At 52.8% G+C, this 21,540-nt stretch overlaps 1 protein-coding gene and 1 long non-coding RNA gene across 3 annotated transcripts in view; both read left to right on the forward strand.

The window, feature by feature from the left end:
- The window catches only part of CLPB (ClpB family mitochondrial disaggregase), an 86,647-nt gene that overhangs the window by 6,888 nt on the left and 58,219 nt on the right, over positions 1 to 21,540 (forward strand). The window contains exon 3 of one of the 2 annotated variants that reach the window (XM_075742696.1): positions 12,925 to 13,047. In XM_075742696.1, coding sequence (XP_075598811.1) covers positions 12,925 to 13,047 — 123 coding nt within the window. The remainder of the gene's footprint in view (positions 1 to 12,924; positions 13,048 to 21,540) is intronic. The other variant, XM_075742697.1, reaches the window with a different exon arrangement.
- Positions 637 to 5,123, forward strand: LOC142599960 (uncharacterized). The gene is made up of 2 exons (XR_012833466.1): positions 637 to 3,904; positions 4,296 to 5,123. It is a non-coding gene; the product is annotated as an uncharacterized LOC142599960 (long non-coding RNA).

Genomic DNA, 21,540 nt, shown 5'->3' on the forward strand with positions numbered 1-21,540 from the left:
CCCAGTGGTGATGAGGTCTTCCATGCCCCGAGCGCTGCCCTCAGCCAGGACAGAATTAAGAGATTTTGGTTTTATAGCCTGGCAGCTTGCATAGGACAGGAGCAGACGTTGCTGCTCTCCTGTGTTCGCTGCCCCTGGTGTTTCTCTCTGGCTGAGGTCTCCCACCCAGGGCAGGATCCAGGGAGCTCCGTGTTGGGAGCTGCGGTCCCTGCATCCTCCCGTGGCGGGGAGGAGAGGGAGAAGAAGAGGGAGAGGGGAGCCGAGCCCTCCTGGCCTGCAGCCAGGGGATGCTCCTTCCAGTCTCCAGGATCTCGGAGGAAGCAGCCTGACTCTGCTGCACCCCAGGGCTGAGATCTGGCCTAGATCAAGGACCGAAGAGGATATTGGTGTGCAGCTAATTGGCACATGTGTTCTGCTGCTTGTAATTGCAGGAAGCTGCTGCTTAGGGACGTCTGGGTGATTTGTGAGCCTGGGCAGGCGGAGCAGCAAGAGGGATGCTCTGCGCTCCCCCTGGTTGGGGAAGGGCTGGCGGCTCCACGCAGTCCAGCTGTGCTGCACGTCCACAGCCTCTCCCTTTGTTTCTCTGCTCTTTCCTTCTAGTCCTTCTCCCCGGCGAGCTGCCTCCTCCCTGCAGCACCCTGTCTTTGGAGCTGCCTGCCTACCTGTGCCTGACACGTGCCTTTGCTGCCAGGCACAGGCAGGGGACCGGGAGAGCTGCTGCCTGTCCCTGCTGCAGGCAGCTTCGGCCTTGGCTTTACAACGAGCTCCCACAGCCCAGAGCTCCACCACCGCCGCTGCAGAGCTGACAGAGGAGACACTCGCAGGGTCGCGTGAAGGGCTCTTGCTTTTGCCACCTGCAAGGGGTGAAGCCCAAATTCAGCGCTGGCAGGGCAGGAGCGTGGCGTTCAGCCGAGCACTGGGGGCTGCACCCGGGAGAGGGAAGCGCCGTCCACCTAAACACCGTGTTCGGGACTCGTCCTCCCACCTCTGCAGTGCTGTCCCCTGCCTGCTGTCCCCTTGGTCCCCATCCCTGGCAGTGCTGTCCCCTGCCTGCTGTCCCCCCTGGTCCCCCAAACTCGCCGGAGGTGTGTTAGGAGACAGGAGGCTGGTGTGACCGAGTTTTCCAATACAGCTTTAGACACGTTTCAGCTCTCCGCCATGGCCCGATGTCTGGTATCATCCAAGTTAGAGGCCGTGAAACGGCAGTGGTGTGGCAGGGCTGAACTCCTGCCCGCTGTCTCGCCCGGGCTGCGCAGGACGATTCAAGACGCGTGTTCTCTGCTTTCGGCAACCTGTCTCATTAGGCCGTGCCAGGAAAGCTGAGCAGAGACGTGTTGTTGCTCGTGTTGTGGAGCAGTTACTGATGTTGTTCAGTTCTCCATCCTTTTGGCTCAAAGGCCATTAGAAGCAGCAGCCAGATGTTTGTAATTCTCCAGACCGCGTTCTCTTCATCTGCTGCTGGGGACTTGTTTTTCCTTGCTGCACGAACTGGGGAGCTGGCCTTTTTCAAGCACCTTGTTCAGCTGACGGCTTGTCACGGCCCTTGATGCATTAAAATGTGGTAACTACAGTGACTGGGAAATGCAGCTTTTTGGTCTGAAGTGTAGAAAACGGACGTGTGAGAGAGGGTGGTGTGAGGTATGAAGAAGATGGTTTTGAAACCATGAGTTAAGTTGTGGTTGTGCTTAACTGCAGAGGGAAAAGGGTGGAGAGAGGTTCCAAGACAGCTTGGAGCAGAGGCTGTGCTGGAAGCAGGGAGCTGAAGAGCTTTTAGGATAACTGTGTCCTTTATCCCAAAAGAATTCTGTGCTCTCTCTCGGAAGAGGGACTCCATCACCTGAACTGTAGGACGATGGCGTCAAGGCTATCATCTTGCAGAAGACCCCCACAGAGGGTTTGAATTCCAGGAATTGTAGGAATTAGTGTAACGGGGGGAGACAGGGACTTCAGAAATGCACTTGAAACCCTCAGGGACGGGCTACGTGCTGGGGAAGGTGGAGGGGCAGGAGCAGCATCAGAACCGTCAGCCGGAGGAGGTGCTGGCTTTTGGGGGGCTGGCTTTTCAGAGCTGGTGGCCCTTCCAGAAGAAGGGCAGCCTCCCCATCCTGGGCCGTAAATCTTCCAGTGCGGCTATTCTCGCTGCCTCTTTCCGACTATTTACATCTCATCGTCGTAGTCCTCAAATTAGTTGAAGTTGATCATGTTGGCAGAGTAGGAAGGTCGGAAGGTGGGATGACGGCAATGGTTAGAGGAGCACGACTTCAGGAACTCCTAAGCTATGGACGGAGAAGCGTCTGGGTGCTGCTGTATTAGAAGTACTTCCACGTGTGTAAGGAAGCGGATGACACTCCTCTGATGATGCTGTGCTAACGAGCTTGCATTTCACGAGGCTGCAGACAAACACGCTGCTTTGTTCCAGCTGTCAGGACGCGATTGGAGGTGGAAAATAAGCGATACGGTTATACCAAATGGAAAGCAGTTCATCTCGGAAGCCAAGCTGTCCTACGCCTGTCCAAATCTTCTGTCTGGAACCCAGAAAACCACAGGCGCAGGGGAAATTCGGGCCAAAGGGTTGTGTTGGAGAACACTCGGGTGGCACGTGAAGGCAGGCTCTGGCCATGCCTCGGGCTGGTTACCAGCTGTGCCGCGGCACCAGCGTCTCTCCGGGTTCGGGCCAGGATACTTGCACGAGCCAGCTGAGCTCTACTCGCAGGCAGCGTCCGGAGCATCTCACCGGAGGGCTTTGCTCCAGGGCCCTCTGTGCTGCTGGAGGGAGAGCGGTGAGATATAGTGAGCGTTAGTGCAGGCGGTAACCAGAAATGTCTCAGTCGGGCTTGGGAAGAGTAAATTTATGAATATCGGAAATGAACAGGAGCCTTATGTTTAGTGGGATTTCACATTATTCCGACCAGCAACTGTTTCCTTGGTTAAGAACGAACAGGCCTTTCAAAGACAGACCTCACGTTGACACACACGTCGAAAGGCTGGATCCAGCCCCTGAGCCATGGGCTTTCCTCTTCCCCATCTCCTCTCGGCTCCCAGACAGGTTTTCTCGTGTTTACGCACTTGTTAAATGCGAGAAATCAGGCTGAATGCTTTGTCGAGATCCAGGAGCGTGTTAACTTCTGAGGCGATTCCCTCTGGAGTGTGTGGCAAACCAGCTATTCCCTTCAAGCCCTTCATGCTGTTAGCCAGTACAGAAGATAACACCTAATTAACGTGGATAGTTTAATTTCCCTCAACCTCAGTTGTTCTGCACATTTGGAGGGAAAGCAAGAAGCAAAACCCGTAAAGAATTACTGCCTCGGTCCCCCTTGTGTTTATATTCAGTATTAATATTGATTCTCTGTGTTCCAGCTTTGTTTCTGAATAAGCCGCCCACAAAATCACAGGCTTACAGCAGAGTTTCCTCACCAGATAAATATGATGGAACAGTGTTCTCACAAGCACTGTCCGACTGTGACTCATGGAAACGCGGCGCGTATGGCAGACGGCTGTTATCAGGCTCATTCATAACAGCAGGCAGCAACCCAAACCTGCGCGCTAATGAGATCTGGAGATGACCAGGCGCTCACCTGCCCTCCGAGGGATCCAGCCAGACGTGGTGGTAGGGCAAGAAGCTCCATCTCAGCTTCTGCAGCTGGTTTTTCTCTCTCCAAGCTGATTTTTAGGTGGTGGGGTTGCAGAAACAGCTAAATCAAGCTCGATCACCCCCAGCGGTGATCTCTCCCTTTTGGTCAAGCAGCCGAGCATCACTCATCTTGTCGTCTCTGACTCATCCTTGCGCTGCCTCCTCCCAGCCCGTGTCTGTCTCCTCTCCCTTGTTTTGTAGGCAGCAAAGCTCGTCGAGCAAGACTTCCCTTCTGCGGCAGGATGGGCTGTGACCACGGTGGGGTTATGCCGGGTGGATGGTCCCAATCCCGACGGCGTGCCAGCAGGGCCAGACTTGTTTCCCCACCGTGAAAATACCTCTTGCCCAGTGCATACGTACCCCGCTGTGCTGTTTTGGCCTGCTAGGGGGAAAGGATTAAACCTGAGGCTGTTGTGGTCAGCTGCAGAGGACTGCGCTGCAGGTTCACGGGCTGCGTTAGTTGTGTAGTCACGGTGGGGATTTGCTTTCTGATCTGTCCTGGGGCTGGTGCTGGAAAAGGCGGCTGCTCTTCTGGATGGCAGTGAGCCCTTTCTGCTCTGGGGCACGTGTGACGTGGTAGGACCAGGATCATCCTGCCAGCTAGAACAGAGCCGTATTCATCCTTGTCTCTTATGCCTTTTATATCTTTTTATTGTTTAAATAGCTAGGGGGAACTGAATTGAGCTGCCAGGGCCGCAGCAGATCTGTGGAGACGAGTCCATTTCCAGGTAAAGCTGGTGGTGCTCCCGGCCATTGCACTTCTCTCCCTCTCGATCCTCTCCAGCAGCACCTTCTGTTTGCTTCCCATCTCAGGGGGAAGAATTGAGAAACTGCACATGAAATCACAGACTGGGCAAAAAAACCCCTTCTGTAGTGACTCGGGCTTCGTTACCAACTTGGAACAACACCCTCCTCAGTCCAGGGACAGATTTCTGAACGTCCCTTGTCTGCAACGAGCCCAAACCGGAGCTGAGCGTGAGCCCTTTGCATCAGCGCTTCCTGGAGCTCGGCCCCCTCGGTGGATTTTTCTCAAGGGTGTGTGCACTTACGGGAGCAGATCTCCCACCTCGGACCTGTCGGAGCATCTTCCTCTCTCAGAATAATGAGCGGCACTGTGAGCATCTTGCACGGGGCCTCACGCTCGAGGGATGCCCGAGCACTTCGTAGGGGGAATGTAGGAGTCATGTCGACGGCTACCGAAGCGTGACTACCTCTGGCCACCAGCCGGACAGGCACCTTATCTTCTGTCCTAACAGCTGTGATACGTCTTCAGCGGTGGTGGGGAGGGAGGGTTGGAGACGGGATCGGAAGATTATTTACAATTGCGTTTATTTCCATCACTGCACACTTTATATTACCCCTGTATTTGTCAGTGTGTATCTGGGTTAATGGACACCTGGTTTTTTTAGGACAAACAGGTGGTTTTCCTGCAAATGTCCCCTTTAATCTTTTCCCCCGATGCATGGACCAAATAATACAGTGCTTTGTTTCAGTGGAAGTTTTTGACTGGCGATTGAGTTTGATTTGGCACGTGGCCTGGGGGATGTGGAGCAGATCCAACAGCCCTCATTTGTTCGTGTTGGCTATGACATATCGGTGGGGACTTGCGTGCGCTGTGCTTCCCTGGGTTGGAGAGCCGAGAAACCGAACGGGGACCAGCCTCTAGCAGGCAGCACCGCAGGGCAGGTTTCCTACACAGGGCAGCAAGGACCGAGGAGGAAAGAGGGGAAATAAAGTAATAACTAACTTCTGCTGGCACCGCTCAGTTTGTCACTGGTTTCGCAGGAGCGTTTGGCTTTAACGCTTCCTCTGTAGTGACCTTTTCTCATGCTTATGGTTGTATTTTGTCCTCCCGGGACTGGTGGTGTTTGCACACTGAGTCATAAGACCAATCTCTTTGCGGTCGGTGTCCGGCCACAAGAGACAGAAGATCTCGTACCTTTTTCCAAAATAACTTTAAACCCTTCACTGTGCCCAGACCCCATCACAGGGTTAATTCCAATTTCTGTAGGTGTTTATCACTCTGGCTGAGCACAGGATAGCCTCCGTGGGAGGCAGACAGCCGAGCGGCTCTGGATTTGGAGGAGACTCATCAGCAGCGCTGGGAAGGGCAGTCAGCCGGCGTGGAAGTGACCCGTACAGCCATGAGCGACGGAGACGAACGGGAGCAATTATTCCACTTCCCTCCCAGCTCAGGAGCCAAGGAACACCCAGGGTGATGTCAGGCAGCAGGTTTAAAACAAATGCAAAGTGCTTTCACACGCCGTACATAAACTGTGAAACTGGTAGGTCTGAAACTCGAGTTCAGATTCACACAGGTAACCACGTGTCACCTCCAGCGCAGAAACCAGCGTTGCGTATTGCCAGGAGTTAGTGTATTGTGCTTGAATCCCTCTGCAAACAGTGACTACTCGGGTTCCGTCCCCAGCTACCTGCCACTGCCCGCTGCCAGAGACGGACCGTCAGGCTGGTGAAGCATTTTTCTAACGCACGACTTTTAGCTGTCGCGTTGCAGTGACTCGGGAGGTCAGCGAGGAATCAGGGCTCCTGCGGGTCAGGCGACACGTTATCTCGTCCCCCCAAGCCCAGTGATGCCGGCCGTAGCGCACGTCCGCCGGTAGCGATGCCAGCCCTTTGGAAGTCCTGCCCTCCTCTGTTCCCTGGGCCGTGGCGAGAGACAGGGTGTGTGTATCCCAGGCCTTTTCACCCTCTTTCAGCCTGTTTTGAAAAACAAAATCTGCTCGTATTGTCAGAGGCATGGGGTGAAGGCCAGCGTCTCGCCGTGTCTGTATCGGTCTCTTCGTGGTCGCGTTGTGCCCCTTCGGCTTTCCCCGTTGAATGCGTTCTTGCCTGTGGTGCTTTCTCCCACCCTCTGTGCCTTTGGACAACCCCGCTCTCACCCGGGAGCTCAGTTTCCCTCCTGAAGCTGGGATTTATAAGAGCTTCCCTCTGATTTTGGAAATTTATTTCCATGTCTTGTTCACACTGTCTGGGTTAGGGGCACCGCTCCCTCCGGCACCCCCGTGTCCTGGGAACAGCCCGCCTGCCTTGGGAGCTGCAGAGAAAACGCTGCTCCTCTCCTCGTCCCTTCCCTTCTTCCCTCCCCGAGTCGTGTTTGAGCCGTCTGCGCCCACGCCTCGTGGGTTCATGTGTTTTCACCAAGCCCCATGGCGTGTTCCTGGCCCCGAGATGATCATGAAGGGGTTGAGAAGCAGACAGGAGCTATCTCGAGGAGGACGACAGCAAGATCAAAGGCTTTTCGGCAGCTCGAGTGAGCAGATCCTTTCCCTGGCCTCTAACGGGGACATTGTGCTTTCATCTTCGGAGATATTGTTGGGTTTGGACGTTTTTCTTCCCTCTCTCTCCTGCAAAGCAGAGGGCAGGTCCCGAGGGGGTGAGCATGGCTGAGGGTGCCCCCCACCCCTGCGGTTAAACAGTGACATATTGGGGAAGGCGTGGGGGGAACGTTTAAGTGAAGGAGAGAAACAGAAGCTATTGTTGTTGCAAAAGTTCAAGTTTCCAGCTTCCTCTTCCTCCACCTGTCAGGGGAGCGCCGGGCACGCTGCCGGCACTGAGCACAAACTCAAACATGCCCTCTGGGCTCGGCTGTGAGCGCGGTGTCACCGAGTTAGTCACCCAGAACCCCGGCAGCGGGGTGAATAGGAGGCACATCTGTCCGGGGGCAGCGGAGGGGGGAGACGGCTCTTCGCCGCAGCTGACTTGAGGCTCTTTTTCTCTTCTGGATGGATCAAAGTGCCTGAAGTTTTGGGAGCTGCTGTCTCGAGGGAAAATAGGACGTATGCACAAAGCGATGGGTGCTGCTTTCCCCGGGTTCCTCTGGGAAATTCCAGAGCAGCCGGTGATGTTCTGCTGGCCAGGCCCTGGGCTCCTCCAGAGCCTCTGCTCGTTTCCAGAGAAGTCTGTTCAATTCTGCAAAGGGCCCCGTCGCTGCCCTCGGAGCTGAGGCTCTCCAGGGAGAGGGGATGTCCATGGAAGACGGAGCGGGAGCCGTCGCTGGCTCTCTAACCATTAGAAACCTGTCAGGAAAATCTCCTCACACAGAATACTCCGTCTGTCTGGAGAGGCAGCCAAGCTTTCTGCCCTAAAACCCTGAAAAAAACCCCAAAGGTTTTTCTGAAATCCTTAAAATACACCCCCCCCCCAGCAAACAGAGAAAGCACCCGCTCTTTATTGGGGTTCTTCTAGTGACTGGGTCTGGGGGTGCTGCTGCAACCCAGGACCAGTTTGTCTTTTGAGAAGCGCTGGAAACAGTGCTAATAGAGCTGTAGACACCTGAGAAAATGCTTAGGAGGTAAAAGTGAGTGTCCTGGATCTTATTTGGTTAAAATGCGGATAAACATCCGAAACATTGATCAGCAGATTTTATTCAATTAAAAAAAAAAATCCTCCTGCTGGTAAATACATTTGGCTGTCTGGGATCCGAGCAGTGGTCGTCGCTTTATCGATTGTCATATCATTAAATCAGATGGGGAAAAAATGAATGATAGGCAGGAAAACCCTGAACATAAAGTTCAGTTGTTGAGAAAATCTGTTAAGTTGCTGAGTGTCTTGCAATGATTTAAAAAGAAAAAAATAAGTCCGGCTTCTAAATGAAATGTCAATGCATATTATGCTAGATGACGTGACGCGAGTAATTCTCTCACTAGGCTCCATCATGTGGCATTCCAGATGCTTACGATTATCTAGATTCCTGAATGGAAAACTACTTGATTAATTCTGATCTCTTAGCTCCGAGCCTGTAATCAAATCCCACAGCAGAGACTGCAGCGTCCTTCCTGTTGGATGCACTATGTTTTAACAGGTTTGGCTGCTGGACGAGGATCTTATTTCATTATTATTTTTTTTTAATCTAAGAATGAAGGTAATTCATTGTTCAATATGCCCTTCCAGTGCATCTGTAGAGAACAAAAAGCCTTCCAGTGAGTTAAAATGTAGTTTTTAGTGGCTCCAAAGTGCTTTCAGTGAAGGTTGGTGCTGAAGTGTTTGGCTGCAGTTCCCATTCGTGAGAAAACAAGTGTTAAAATTCACGGCTGATGGAAGGAAACCCAAGCTTTTGCAGCAGAGCAGCTGGTAGAAGGCAACCAGGCTGGTCTATGGCTTTAATCTTAAATCATATTAATACCGTGGTCAGGTGCAAATGGGGCTAATACTTTGTGAATGACATTCCTCACCCCCCGTAAAGGTGTTAGTAAGTGGTCGGTGTTGGGCTGTGAGGTGTTAGCTGCCTGGCAGAAGTTAGAATCACAGAACCCCAGACTGGTTTGGGTGGGCAGGGACCTCCCAGCCCATCCAGTGCCACCCCTGCCATGGGCAGGGGCACCCTCCACTAGCCCAGCTTGCCCAAAGCCCCATCCAACCTGGCCTTCAACACTGCCAGGGAGCCAGGGGCAGCCACAGCTTCTCGGGGCACCCTGTGCCAGGGCCTCAGCACCCTCACAGGGAAGGATTTCTGCCTCCCATCCCATCTCCATCTCCCCTCCTGCAGCTTCAGGCCATTCCCCTTGGCCTGTCCCTCCCTGCCCTTGGCACCAGCCCCTCTCCAGCTTTCCTGGAGCCCCTGCAGGGACTGGAAGGGGCTCGAAGGTCTCCCCGCAGCCTTCTCTTCTCCAGGCTGAACCAGCCCAACTCTCTCAGCCTGTCTCCAGAGCAGAGGTGCTCCAGCCCTCCCATCATCTCCGTGGCCTCCTCTGGACTCGCTCCAACAGCTCCATGTCCTTCTTGTGCTGGGGACCCCCGAGCTGGACGCAGCACTGCAGGGGGGTCTCACCAGAGCGGAGCAGAGGGGCAGAATCCCCTCCCTCGACCTGCTGCTCACGCTGCTGGACACGCAGCCCAGGACACGGGTGGCTTTCTGGGCTGCCAGCGCACATTGCTGGGGCATGTGGAGCTTCTCGCCCCCCAGCACCCCCAAGTCCTTCTCCTCAGGGCTGCTCTCCATCCATTGCCCCCCCCCAGCCTGGAGTTGTGCTTGGGATTGCCCCGACCCACGTGCAGGACCTTGACCTTGGCCTTGTTGAACTCGTTCCCAGCCCGAAGGGTATGGTTGCCTTAGTCCCTGCTTAGGTGATGCCTTCGTACCTTGGGAGGCTTCGTGTCTGGCTTCCCCCACCTCTCCTGGGTTCCCCTGTCTCTCTGTTACGCTAATATTTCCCTTTCTTTTGTTTGCTGGATTGTACATGGCTCTGAGACCGTCAGATTGACATACTGTAGAAAGAGAGTGAGGTGAGAGTGCTTTCAAATGGCCAAGAAATAAAATGAAATTCAGAAATAACTTGTATGTGTCCTTCCATACTGCTGTAAGACAGGAGTGGAAAGTGACTGCGCATCGTGATGGCTGTAAAAGGATTTTTCAAAGCACCCGGGGTGGGTCGGAGGGCAGACGGTAAGATCTCAGTGTGGGTTCTCCCCGTCTCTTGCTGGGTTTGCCTGCAGCTCCTTGTGGTTTCTGGGGAGCTGGGGCTGAGGCTGGTCCCTGCAGTGCTCCATCGGAAGGAGCAGGTTTCTGTGGCACAGATGGAGCCGCGGTGTGGATTTCTCCTGCAGGCACCGTCCCTCCAAGGCACAGCGGGTAATCGCTGTGACCAGCGGTGCTGCGGAGCTGTCAGACTGGCGTAGCTCTCTGTTGTGAGTGCAAACACCCTCTGTAGGCATTGCTGCGACGGGAGCTGATCTCTGTAAAGATAGCAATCTGCCACCGTCCGTGTACCCAGGCACGTCCTGGATCTGAGACAGGGACAGGAGCGCTTTGTGGCTGCACCTGGATGTTTCTCCCTGAAGCAATCTGCTGTCTGGGAGTGCTCTTCAGGCAACAGAGCTGGCAGCACGCTCTTACCCTTTGCTTTCGGCCATTGGGCGCTGGGAGAAGGAGAAAGCGTGAGGACGTATCCTGGGGGGAGCTAAGGCTGGTCCTGTGCAGCACCTCAGACCGCAGTTTGCAGAGCTGCAGCCTGCTCGGGGTTAGTGCCGTGCAGATCTGTGACCGTGGGTCTGGTAAGGATTCTGCATGAAAACGTGTTCTTCTGCTGCCGGGTAGTATCACGTACCAAACTTGTTTGGAGCAAGGGACTGTTGGTTACCTGCCAAAGAGTTCCTTACCATTAAACTTTTAATTGTAACCCCAGTAAAGAGAATACAACTCTCCTCTTACTGCTGTGGCTCATTTACAGAGGTCACGGCCTCCTGAACTACAGTTGGGAGCTATGAATAAAGGCTACCTGTCACCATTCTATTTTTTTTAGCCATTGGCTCTCAGTCCCAGCACCTGATGAGCAGTTCAGAGCATCCAGTACCAGGGCACCGGTGCTGGCTACCCCTCCTGTCAAAAAAGGATGGTCAGAGACCCACCTCTACCCGTTACCTGCGTATCGGACCCCTGCTTGAATCAGAAGAGTTATCTGACATGCTTCTGTGCAGAGCTTGGCCGAAGCCACCTGGCTGCTGTCTCTCGTGCCGCCACAGTCTCAGTCTAGCTGGGCAGAAAGTTCAGCCGGGGTGGGATGCGGGTCACTTGGGGCATCGAATTCGGATGGCAGCTACCTGCCTGGTTTCTCAGGGGACAGCTGCCTTCGGCTATGTTCAAGACATGAGCCAAAGCTTAGGCCTCACTATTGCTGGTTGGAAATAACTTTAGAATTATATATTTAGTGAAACTTTAGGATTATATATTTGTTCCTCGGGATAAGTTTTTAGTGAAACGGCCATGAGGATCTTTGACCAGGTGGGGGAAGGTTTGCGAGACAGCCGCAGGCATTTGCTGGGCAGTGTGCGTGCTGTGATTTACGTGTGTTCCAACTGGAGGAGGAGGAGGAGGAGCATGGTGCGTTGAGCTCCTTTTCACTAATTCTGTCCCAGTGCTCCTCCTTAACCGTGACAGAGTTACGGCCACAGCAGGCTGAGGACAATTCATTTGAAAAGGGTGGCCAAATTCAGATGCGTACCTGTGATTTTAAATACTTAAAGTGCGGTGCTTGCCTGTCTGAAACATGGCTTGTGTTTTTGCTTGCGTCCCTCGCAGCACACAGTTTAATGGCAGCTCGTCCCTCTTACACCTCTGTGAAGGATGTGCTGTGCAGTAATGGCCTTACCCAGAAAGATGGAAAAGCCGCAGTTTGGGAAAAGGAAGAGGGATGAGCCAAGGGGAGAGAACCGACTCCTGCATAGCCCCCCTGCTTTGTAAAGCCAGGCCCAGTCTGACCTGGCTTGATACCGGCACCACCTTGAGCTTAATGCCGATGGGATTGTAGTTGCGGACTTGAACATGTAGGCTTCAAACTTTGTCTCATCTTATTTCACTTGAGCACTCTAAAATTTGTGTCTGAGTCTGAACTTCCCTCCTTCCTTGCAGTGCAGAGATTGGCACTTCCAGACTCCCATTCCGTACCATCTGGGTTTGGCACTTGTTTTAGGATGAGCTGAACGAGCTTCTGCAGGGACCTGTGCCGCGCCGTTAGCTGGGGGGAGCTGTGGTAGGCTGGGCTCCTGGCACCCCGTGGGCTGGATCCCACGCTTGGCCGTGAAACAGAGAGGGTCGGGCAAGTTTTGTCTCTCTGAAGTACCACTGTTCTAAGGCACCGCTTGGAATCCAGTGTTAAGAATAATAGCGGTGTTGCTGCGGGATCAGAGGATGCACAAAGGATGGAGAAGCTTTCTGGTGCTTTAGAGGCTGAAGAATATAAAAGCCAGCAGAAGCCGTGCAGGAGCAAAGTTGCTGAAAGTTGCCAGGGAGGGATTAGGGAAACAGTGCGAGGGCTGAGCAAATTTTGCAGAAAAAGCACCAGGGGTAGTTTGGTGCCTCGTGCTTTTTGGGTTTGTCTCATTTGTTCTCATGTCGTGCGAGAGAACTGCACAATATCTCCTGTTGACATGGGCTTTGGAGATCCGCTGAGCTGCTTCTGCAACCCTGATGGCTGCACTGCAGCCTGCAGATTCAAACCTCTCGCCAGACTGTAGGTTAATCACCTTCGCTCTCCATCAGGCTGCTGGTTGGGTCTTCGGGTATCGGACTGAGTAGACGAAAGAAATAAAACTTAAAGAAAACAAGGCGGTCAACATTGCACCGTTTGAGAGGGGTGTGCTTGTTGTCGCATACCAGTTCGTTTCAGTTTGGTAGCCGATGAGAAACTGGATCGAATCGACTTTTCGTGTTGGGTCTTCTAGGCTGCACTGGAGCAGGTGCCTGTGAAGTAAAATATTCCACTTTCTGTCATTAGCTCCGGCCTTCTCGGGGTGTTTTCTCTGCGTCCTTGTCCTGAACGTCCCTCTCTCCTGTCCAGGTTGTTGCTGGAAGGTACAGATGTGAACGCGAGGCACAAGCTTGGCTGGACTGCTCTCATGGTGGCAGCGATCAGCAGGAACTCCAGGTACGTTTGTCTCGGCATTTACCATCACCTAAGTGGGTAAGTCACCTCACGGCTGCCTCACCTTCTCGTAAAGTCGTACTGAGCTCCACAGAAGGGTTTCAAAAAGTTTGGGCTGGTTTGGGATGTGTTGTCAAGCTAAACCCCGTGGGAGCTTCTCACTCTTCCTCACTCAGCGTCCGGTACGTTGCGGCTTCTCACTCTTCCTGCGTCCGGTACGTTGCGTGACAGATGGAGGTAGGCTGCTTCGCCATCCCAGAGAGGTGACTGCTGTCGATTTTGGCCTCTGATGAGGCCGTAACCTTGGGATGTCATTGCAGTAGGGAGCCTAATGCCCCGCCATCGGAAATGCTCCCGTAAGAGCTGCCGCGTCCCTCCTGGCTCGCGGGGCCGTTGCTGGGTCTTTCATGCTAAGGCCTTTATGAAGCAAAAAGGCGGACTGCTGTGCCCTCCCTCCTCAGTTCCCATGATGATCGCTGTGGCTTCTTGTAACCTTTTAAAGACACTCTTAAATATATTCAGTCTACAACTAAATTCAATTAGGTTTTTTATTTAAGGAAAAAAAGAGAAAAAGAAATCCAATTTTGGAAAACGTGGGACAGACGGGGAGAATGAGCTTTGATGTTACAACCTCTCAGGGATGCTTTACTTAGTCACAAGTTCATAAGCAAAAAAGCCTAATTACTTGGGAAAACACAGGATTAAAGCAGCGCACAAAGGCTGAATATCCGCTCTCGGGCGACACGATTCGAATCCATGTGCCGAGTTCGTGTGTGGTGCAAACTTTGATGTGTGCTATGACAAGCTGAAAGTCGTGACCTCCTCGGGGAGCTCCTTAAGATGGGCACAGAGGCGGGGGCTTGGGTCTGTTTGTTTAACTTTGATGTCCAAGCAGCAACGGGCCCCGTTGTTTGCCCGTCCGCAGAGGGATGGGCTTTGGAGCCTCCCACCTTTGCCAGTGGACAATGGTCAGCAATGGAGTGTGACGACTGTTGACCATTCCAAGTGACTGGTGGACCAGAACAGGGCTTCCCGAGTTGCAAAGGCTAAGACGAGATAGAAAAAGGCTGTTCATGGTACAGTAATTACCTAAAACCTGGCCTAAAATCAGGTAGAAATGCTAATGAAAACATCTAGGCGGTAAAAGGCGATCAGCACCCAGCCTGGTCCCTGGTCCGATAATGACTGTGTGTCTTATTTGGGTACCTGGCAAAAAAAACCCGACAACTTTTGGCTGTGTTGAGCAAATTGTGGGGTTTTTCCCCACATTTTGGATGAATAGTGACTTTAATTGAAAATTAAGAAGTCCTTGAATATCTGAAGCTTGGTAGGACTTGTCTCCAACAATCTAGTGGAGGAGTAATTAGATACTTCATGGAGGCAAGCATAAATGCAAGCCAGACTTACTCCTGGTGTAACAACTCTGTTGATAGCGCTGGGGTTGTGCCGGGCGGGGTTTTGGCCCTCTGTACCATTTCTAGCGTCAGAATGTCCCCAGGGGGGATCTCTCTGCTGGCTGGGGAATGTATTGAGCTGGAACATGACACACCAAGTGTTTGAAATTCCCTACAAACCATTTCCTCACGGACGTGGTCCGCAGGGTGAACCCGGCAGAACTGGGCGGTGTGTGTGCGGCCGGCTGTGGAGATGGAGAAGGCAGAGCCTGGGGAGCTGACGGCTTTCACTCAGTGCCAGGAATGTTAAATGTTGGTTAGCTTTGCCCTTCCAAATGCAGAGTGCCTGCGGGTTTTCTGAAGCTGGTTTGAGTTGGAAGAGACCTTAAAGATCATCTAGTTCCCACCCCTGCCATGGGCAGGGACACCCTCCACTAGCCCAGCTTGCCCAAAGCCCCATCCAACCTGGCCTTCAACACTGCCAGGGAGCCAGGGGCAGCCACAGCTTCTCGGGGCACCCTGTGCCAGGGCCTCAGCACCCTCACAGGGAAGGATTTCTGCCTCCCATCTCATCTTCATCTCCCCTCCTGCAGCTTCAGGCCATTCCCCTTGGCCTGTCACTCCCTGCCCTTGTCACCAGCCCCCTCCAGCTTTCTGGCAATCCTTTCATATACATTAGGTAGGAACGAGTCTAAATATGACTTATGCTGCTTTGCAGTAGGATGCAGGATTTTTTTTTTTTTTTCAGAGTGTGGTCCCTCTGTAAAGAGCAATGATCTGAGATTGGTTTATCCAGCCACAGCAGCTGATTTGGTGGATTTTAAGACGTTCTGACTTTTGGTTCTCAGCCCATCAGTCAAACAGCCTCTGGGGGAGGTGAGCCGGGTCTTTCTCTGGCTTGTACGTCAGAGGAGAGGTAACGGCTGGCTCAGAGGTGGTCAAGAAGCGGCCAGCTGAGCAAGGGTCTGCACGTATCATTAGCCTGCAACAAGAACAAGGTCATTCGATTTTGTGTAACCTGCTCGCTCTGTCACCACTTCTTTTTTTAAGGTTGTGATACCCACGCAAGTCACCCAGCGTGGCTTTATGGCGCTGTGACGCTGGTAGCTGGAACGAGTGTTTTCAGCTTAGAACTGCTAAGAAAAAGTAAGCCTTCAGCCCCAAATTGCTGTCTTTCCAAAGTCGTTTTTCAGAGAGGAACTATGTTCTCCAGTCTCTGCTGCACTGCTGGAGAGTTCTGTGACCTGTCCTTTAGCTCTGTAATGTTTCCCAATTTTCACAGCCCTCACTCTTCCAATTAGCCAGCAACAGTCCATATGTTTAATTTAATTTCAGAGGCACTGCACTAATGATTTCTGTCAGCTGCCATCAGCTACAAGATGAAATCCCATGTGCTGGCAGGGAAGATTGGGGTCTGTCTTTTCTTTTTACAACAAAACAATTGGTCATTCTCCTCCTCTTGAAAACGTCCCATCTTCAAACCGCGGCAAGGCGTTAAGAAGCGTTCTGGGTTTCAGAGGGGAGACGGGTGCGTAGCTGGGAAGGAGCGCGGTCCCAAATCCACTCCTAATCCAAGCGGATTTGGCCTCATAGTGCCCTGTGAACTGGGAGAGGTGCTGGCACTCCCACAGCTCCAGGTCCAGGCAGGGGTTCCTTTCCCCTTGCCCAGGTTCCAGGGGATGGCTGCTCTGTGAGCCGGGAGTGTTGCTATCCTAGCTGGCACCTTCCTCTGCAGAGCATCCTCTTCTGAGATGGAGATGCACAGCGCGCAGCATGATTGCAGCTTGGCTTCGGCACCCCTGAGCTAGTGGAGAGGGCGCGGGCTGTCAGGACGCCTGGGATCCGCTCTGGCCCCTGCTCGGCGGCTGGGAGGAGTAACTTCTCTCTCTCGCACTACAGACCCCCAGGGCTCCCTCTCGCATGCGATGGCAGCACACTGACCCCCCCGACACTGCTGTGGTGATAGTTACAAAAGTAAAGGGAAGCGGCCAAATACTTCAGCCCAGTGTCTAATTTGGTGTTTGTGTTTGAAAAACACATCGTTACAGTACTTGAGTTGGTGTAAAAAATTGTTGAAAGAATTGTGTTCCTTTTTTTCATTATTGTAAGTAGCTTGTTTTCTTGTTTCAGACCTTTCCTGAAGTGTGGATAGATTCATTTAGGGTTTTTTCTTTATGTGAGAGGGAGTCCCGGTCCAAATTCCTTGGCTCTGTGCTAATACAGGTTGTAATTGGGTTGTGTGCTAAAGCTGTGACCGCGTTTGCAGGAGCAAAGGAAGCTTTTAGGCTGCAACTCCCACTGCTGGGGGAACGTACCATAGCTTTAACACAGCTGGTGGGACAGCGATGCTACTTTTAGTCTGAGTGTAACAACATATAACCGTCGCTTTAGTCTGCAGTGTGTGTTACAACTGCGCGTTTCTGTTAAGGTATGAAGAGTAATGCAGGCGGGTACACACATGCATGTATATACGTACACACGTATACACATACCCATTCCACCTTCCTTTTCATTTACGTTTTTCAGTTGGAGTGACTCCTAACCTGTTTTCTCTTTAGTCTTTCTGAAAGCCTATAGCTCTTCTAGATTTCAAGACCTGTTTTAAAGTGGTTTCTTAATTCTCCTAGAAAGACGTCAGTTGTAAAAGAGAGGATTTATAATCTATGTGAAAAACACTGCTAGGGGCTTCTTTCTCTTGGCTGCACCTGCTAGCTTTGCCCATTTAACATGTTTATAGTAATTAAGCTTTAATTAAATGCTTACTGAGAGCTTTGTGGGTTTTGTGCCTTTGTTAAAATAAGCAATAAAGCTGTCATAAATGAAAACCCAAGCAGTTAGGACCTTAGCAGGCCAAGCATGTAAGCTTTTATAGTACAGTGACCTTTTCTGCATGCAGCTCCTCTGGTTTTCATCGTTTCAGCAGAAATAAAATGACAGTGAAGTACTGAGTCATCCTGTCAGCCCCTTACGAGGTGAAGTTCCCACTGACTGGAAAAGGGAAGACAAACCCCCCGTTTTTAAAAAGGGAACTACAGGCTGGTCAGTCTCACCTCTGTGCCTGGCAAGGTCATGGAGCAGATCCTCCTGGAAACTGTGCTTGGGCACATGGGAAATAAGGAGGTGACTGGTGACAGCCAACATGGCTTCACCAAAGGCAAACTGTACCTGACAAACTTGGTGGCCGCCTACCATGGGGTTACAGCGTTGGTGAATAAGGGAAGAGCAACTGATGTCATTGACCTGGGCTTTTGCAAAGCATTTGATGCTGTCCCGCATGACATCCTTGTCTCTAAATTGGAGAGACATGGGTTTGACAGATGGACCACTCGGTGGGTAAGGAATTGGCTGGATGGTTGCACTCAAAGAGCTGTGGTCAATGGCTCAATGTCCAAGTGGAGACCAGTGATGAGTGCCGTTCCTCAGGGGTCGGTACTGGGACCGGCGCTGTTCAACATCTTCATCAGCAACATGGACAGCGGGATCGAGTGCACCCTCAGCAAGTTTGGCGACGACACCAAGCTGGGTGTTGGGTCGACACGCTGGAGGGAAGGGATGCCATCCAGAGGGACCTGGACAGGCTGGAGAGGTGGTACCGTGCGAACCATGTGAAGGTCAACAAGGCCAAGGTCAAGGTCCTGCACGTGGGTCGGGGCAATCCCAAGCACAACTCCAGGCTGGGGGGGCAATGGATGGAGAGCAGCCCTGAGGAGAAGGACTTGGGGGTGTTGGGGGGCGAGAAGCTCCACATGCCCCAGCAATGTGCGCTGGCAGCCCAGAAAGCCACCCGTGTCCTGGGCTGCGTGTCCAGCAGTGTGACCAGCAGGTCGAGGGAGGGGATTCTGCCCCTCTGCTCCGCTCTGCTGAGACCCCCCTGCAGTGCTGCGTCCAGCTCGGGGGTCCCCAGCACAAGAAGGACATGGAGCTGTTGGAGCCAGGCCAGAGGAGGCCACGGAGATGATGGGAGGGCTGGAGCACCTCTGCTCTGGAGACAGGCTGAGAGAGTTGGGCTGGTTCAGCCTGGAGAAGAGAAGGCTGCGGGGAGACCTTCAAGCCCCTTCCAGTCCCTGCAGGGGCTCCAGGAAAGCTGGAGAGGGGCTGGTGACAAGGGCAGGGAGGGACAGGCCAAGGGGAATGGCCTGAAGCTGCAGGAGGGGAGATGGAGATGAGATGGGAGGCAGCAATCCTTCCCTGTGAGGGTGCTGAGGCCCTGGCACAGGGTGCCCCGAGAAGCTGTGGCTGCCCCTGGCTCCCTGGCAGTGTTGAAGGCCAGGTTGGATGGGGCTTTGGGCAAGCTGGGCTAGTGGAGGGTGTCCCTGCCCATGGCAGGGGTGGAGCTGGGTGGGGTGGGAGGTCCCTGACCACCCAAACCAGTCTGTGATTCTGTGATGCTATGATTGGAAAAATTTCTTCATGGCAAGGGTTGTTGAGCACTGGAAGAGGCTGCCCAGGGAAGTGGTGGAGTCCCCGTCCCTGGAGGGATTTAAAAGCCGTGTAGATGTGGTGCTTGGGGACATGGTGTAGTGGTGGCCTTGGCAGTGCTGGGTTAATGGTTGGAGTCAATGATCTTGAGGGTCTTTTCCAACCTAAAAGATTCTGTGATTCCTCTCAACTTTTCCCAACATCATCTCCTCTTCTTTGTTTTCTTTTTGCAGCTTTGACTTCTTGCACACCCCTTCTTCTTCTCCCTCCATCTCCAGGTCTGAATCTCTTTGCCGTTCCTCACCTTTGCTTCTCAACACCTTCCTGATGGGAATGACCGACCACAAGTGACTCCTCCCCGTCCCTCCGCTCTCCTTTTCCTCTTCTGTCTCTCTGTGTAGATGGGAAGAGCTGTGGGTCAGAGGCTCTCGGGTGGCACCAGAACCGGCGCTGCTTGGCCCAGCATGTGCTGTCCCTTCCCTTGCCCTCCTCCTGCAGCCTGGTCTCCTCCAACCCTCCTTAAAGAGAGGACTCGGGAAGCGGCTCGCCCTCTGCCTCGGTGTGGATTGCTGGGACTTGTGCCTCTTCCATGTGTACCTAGACTTGGTGCGTTGAAGGTGCTGTATAGATGTTTTATATTGGTAATAACAGTACATCATGCATAGTAATATTCCAGTGGCTATGTTCTAAGACTTATAGCGAAGGGTGACCTATCTGGAGCCATTTTCTGTCTATAGGCAATGACATGATTAACTGGCGCAGTCTCGTTACCTATATTAGGTACATACATCTGTTCTGCGTGTGATTTTTTTTCACTCCTTTCACTTCAGGCAACTCATTCAGAGCTGTCTGCAGCAGAGCTGGAGAGATATCTGGATGCCTTTGGAAGCACGGATGGCCCACAGTGTCGCCTGTTAAAGAGCTGAGGAGCCGAACGTGGTTTTCAGCTGTGCTGACAGCTCATTTTGAGGGCTTGATCCTAGAAACTGGGGCATTGTCTTTGCACTACCCCCTTCTGGGTGTTTTTGAGGGACAACATCCACCCGAGGACAGGCCACGCTGCTCCTCAGCTGCGTCACCAGCGTAGCCGAGACCCCTGGGAAGGAGCACCCCTCTCTCCAGGGATGGACGGCATCCCATGTCCTGTAGGTCAGGCACAATGGGATATCGTCAGCTTAGCAGGTCGCTGCCCCTCTCCAAGCCGCAGAAACCGCCTCTGCACACGTTCTCTTGCCACCACGCGCAGGTAACAAGATTCTTTTAACGCCTCTTCGCCGACGGCTGGGGGCATGCCGCAGCGGTGCCGTGCCTTCATCATGTCTCTGAAGTGTGATTCACCTGAGTCACGCTCTCAAGAGAAAACCGCGCTGACCAATACAACAATTATGACCCTTCAAGGTTTTTCTTTTTTTTTCCATTTTGGGTTCCATAATCCCTTTTTATCCCTTTTTTACGGGGAGGATCATTTTCATCTGGGTCAATAATAAACCACCACGGAGTGAGGGAATGCCGCGGCTGCCCTGCTTTCTGTGCCGCGGGTAGGCGTAAACATATTCCTGGGAAGGCACACATCCGCATTTAGACTTCAGCTGAGAAAAAAAAAAAAGACAGAAGCGGGGCTGGAGTGTAAACAGCAGCTCCCCCCCGAGTCCTCCTGCCCCTGCTGAGTTTTACAGAGAGTTAAGATATAGCCACACAAGGGGTCTTCTTTGTGGCTTCTGCCAGAGCTCGGGGCAGCCGCCTATCAAAACGCGTCAAGGCTTCTGCATTGTGCTGATAACTCACGGTCATGGGGATCACCGGACTTCTTGGTTCACCAACCCCAGCTGCCGGCGCGTTGGTCCAGGCACGGCGCCTCTCCTGACGCAGCGCCGGTCACGTCCAGCCGTCCCGTCATTGATTTCCCCACCCCCCGTATCGTACGTATGTATTTATTTATTTAACAATATGTCGGTCCGGCCATTAAAAGCAGAAAGCACTTTCTCCAATTGATTGAACTGCCCAGCGAACTTCAGTTAAGCTTCGCCCTCTGAGTCATCGCCGGGGTCAATTTAGATTTATATTCACGCTGATGAATAGGGCTCTGCCTCTAATCTAATGAAAACTTGATCAGCAAATTAAAACTCAGCTTGTTGGGGCTGTGGAGCCCAGGTGAGTTATGGAGGGAAGCCTGCCTTCCTCCACCAGCTCAAGCCTGCCGTCGGCGTCCCTCTCCCTCTGGGTATCTGGCGCGGAGTCTTGTTCTGCCCCGATACCTGGCAGCAAGGGGAAGAAAAGAGGAGGTGTATGGGCCAGAGAATCCTCCATTTAAATCCCACCTCTTTATTAACAACTGAGAGATGAGCTGGTGCCAAAGAGAAAGATGCCTTCTGCCTTCTCCGTCGCCTTCACCAGAGCTTCCTTCATCGACCCCACAACTGCCTTATGGATTGGGAAGCAGTTATAGCTCTTCCCCTGGGAAACCTGGGATTTTTACCCAGGGCCTGGATTGTTAGACAGCGCTTTGTGACTGTCATCTGATTTTGCAGGTCCCTTGCTTATTCCAATGACATTCACATGCTTTACGCTGATGAGCACAGGGTATTTTGATGGCGCCGTTACCTTTCCTAAAGGCTAATTTGCTTGAATGTCCCATTACCTGCAAATTGGATGGGTACGATCAATATTTGTGATTCCAGGAACGTCTGGCTGGTGCAGAAGTGCCTGGAGGGGACAGCAC

This window comes from Balearica regulorum, chromosome 1, assembly GCF_011004875.1.
Source record: "Balearica regulorum gibbericeps isolate bBalReg1 chromosome 1, bBalReg1.pri, whole genome shotgun sequence".
Classification (NCBI taxonomy): Eukaryota; Metazoa; Chordata; class Aves; order Gruiformes; family Gruidae; genus Balearica; species Balearica regulorum.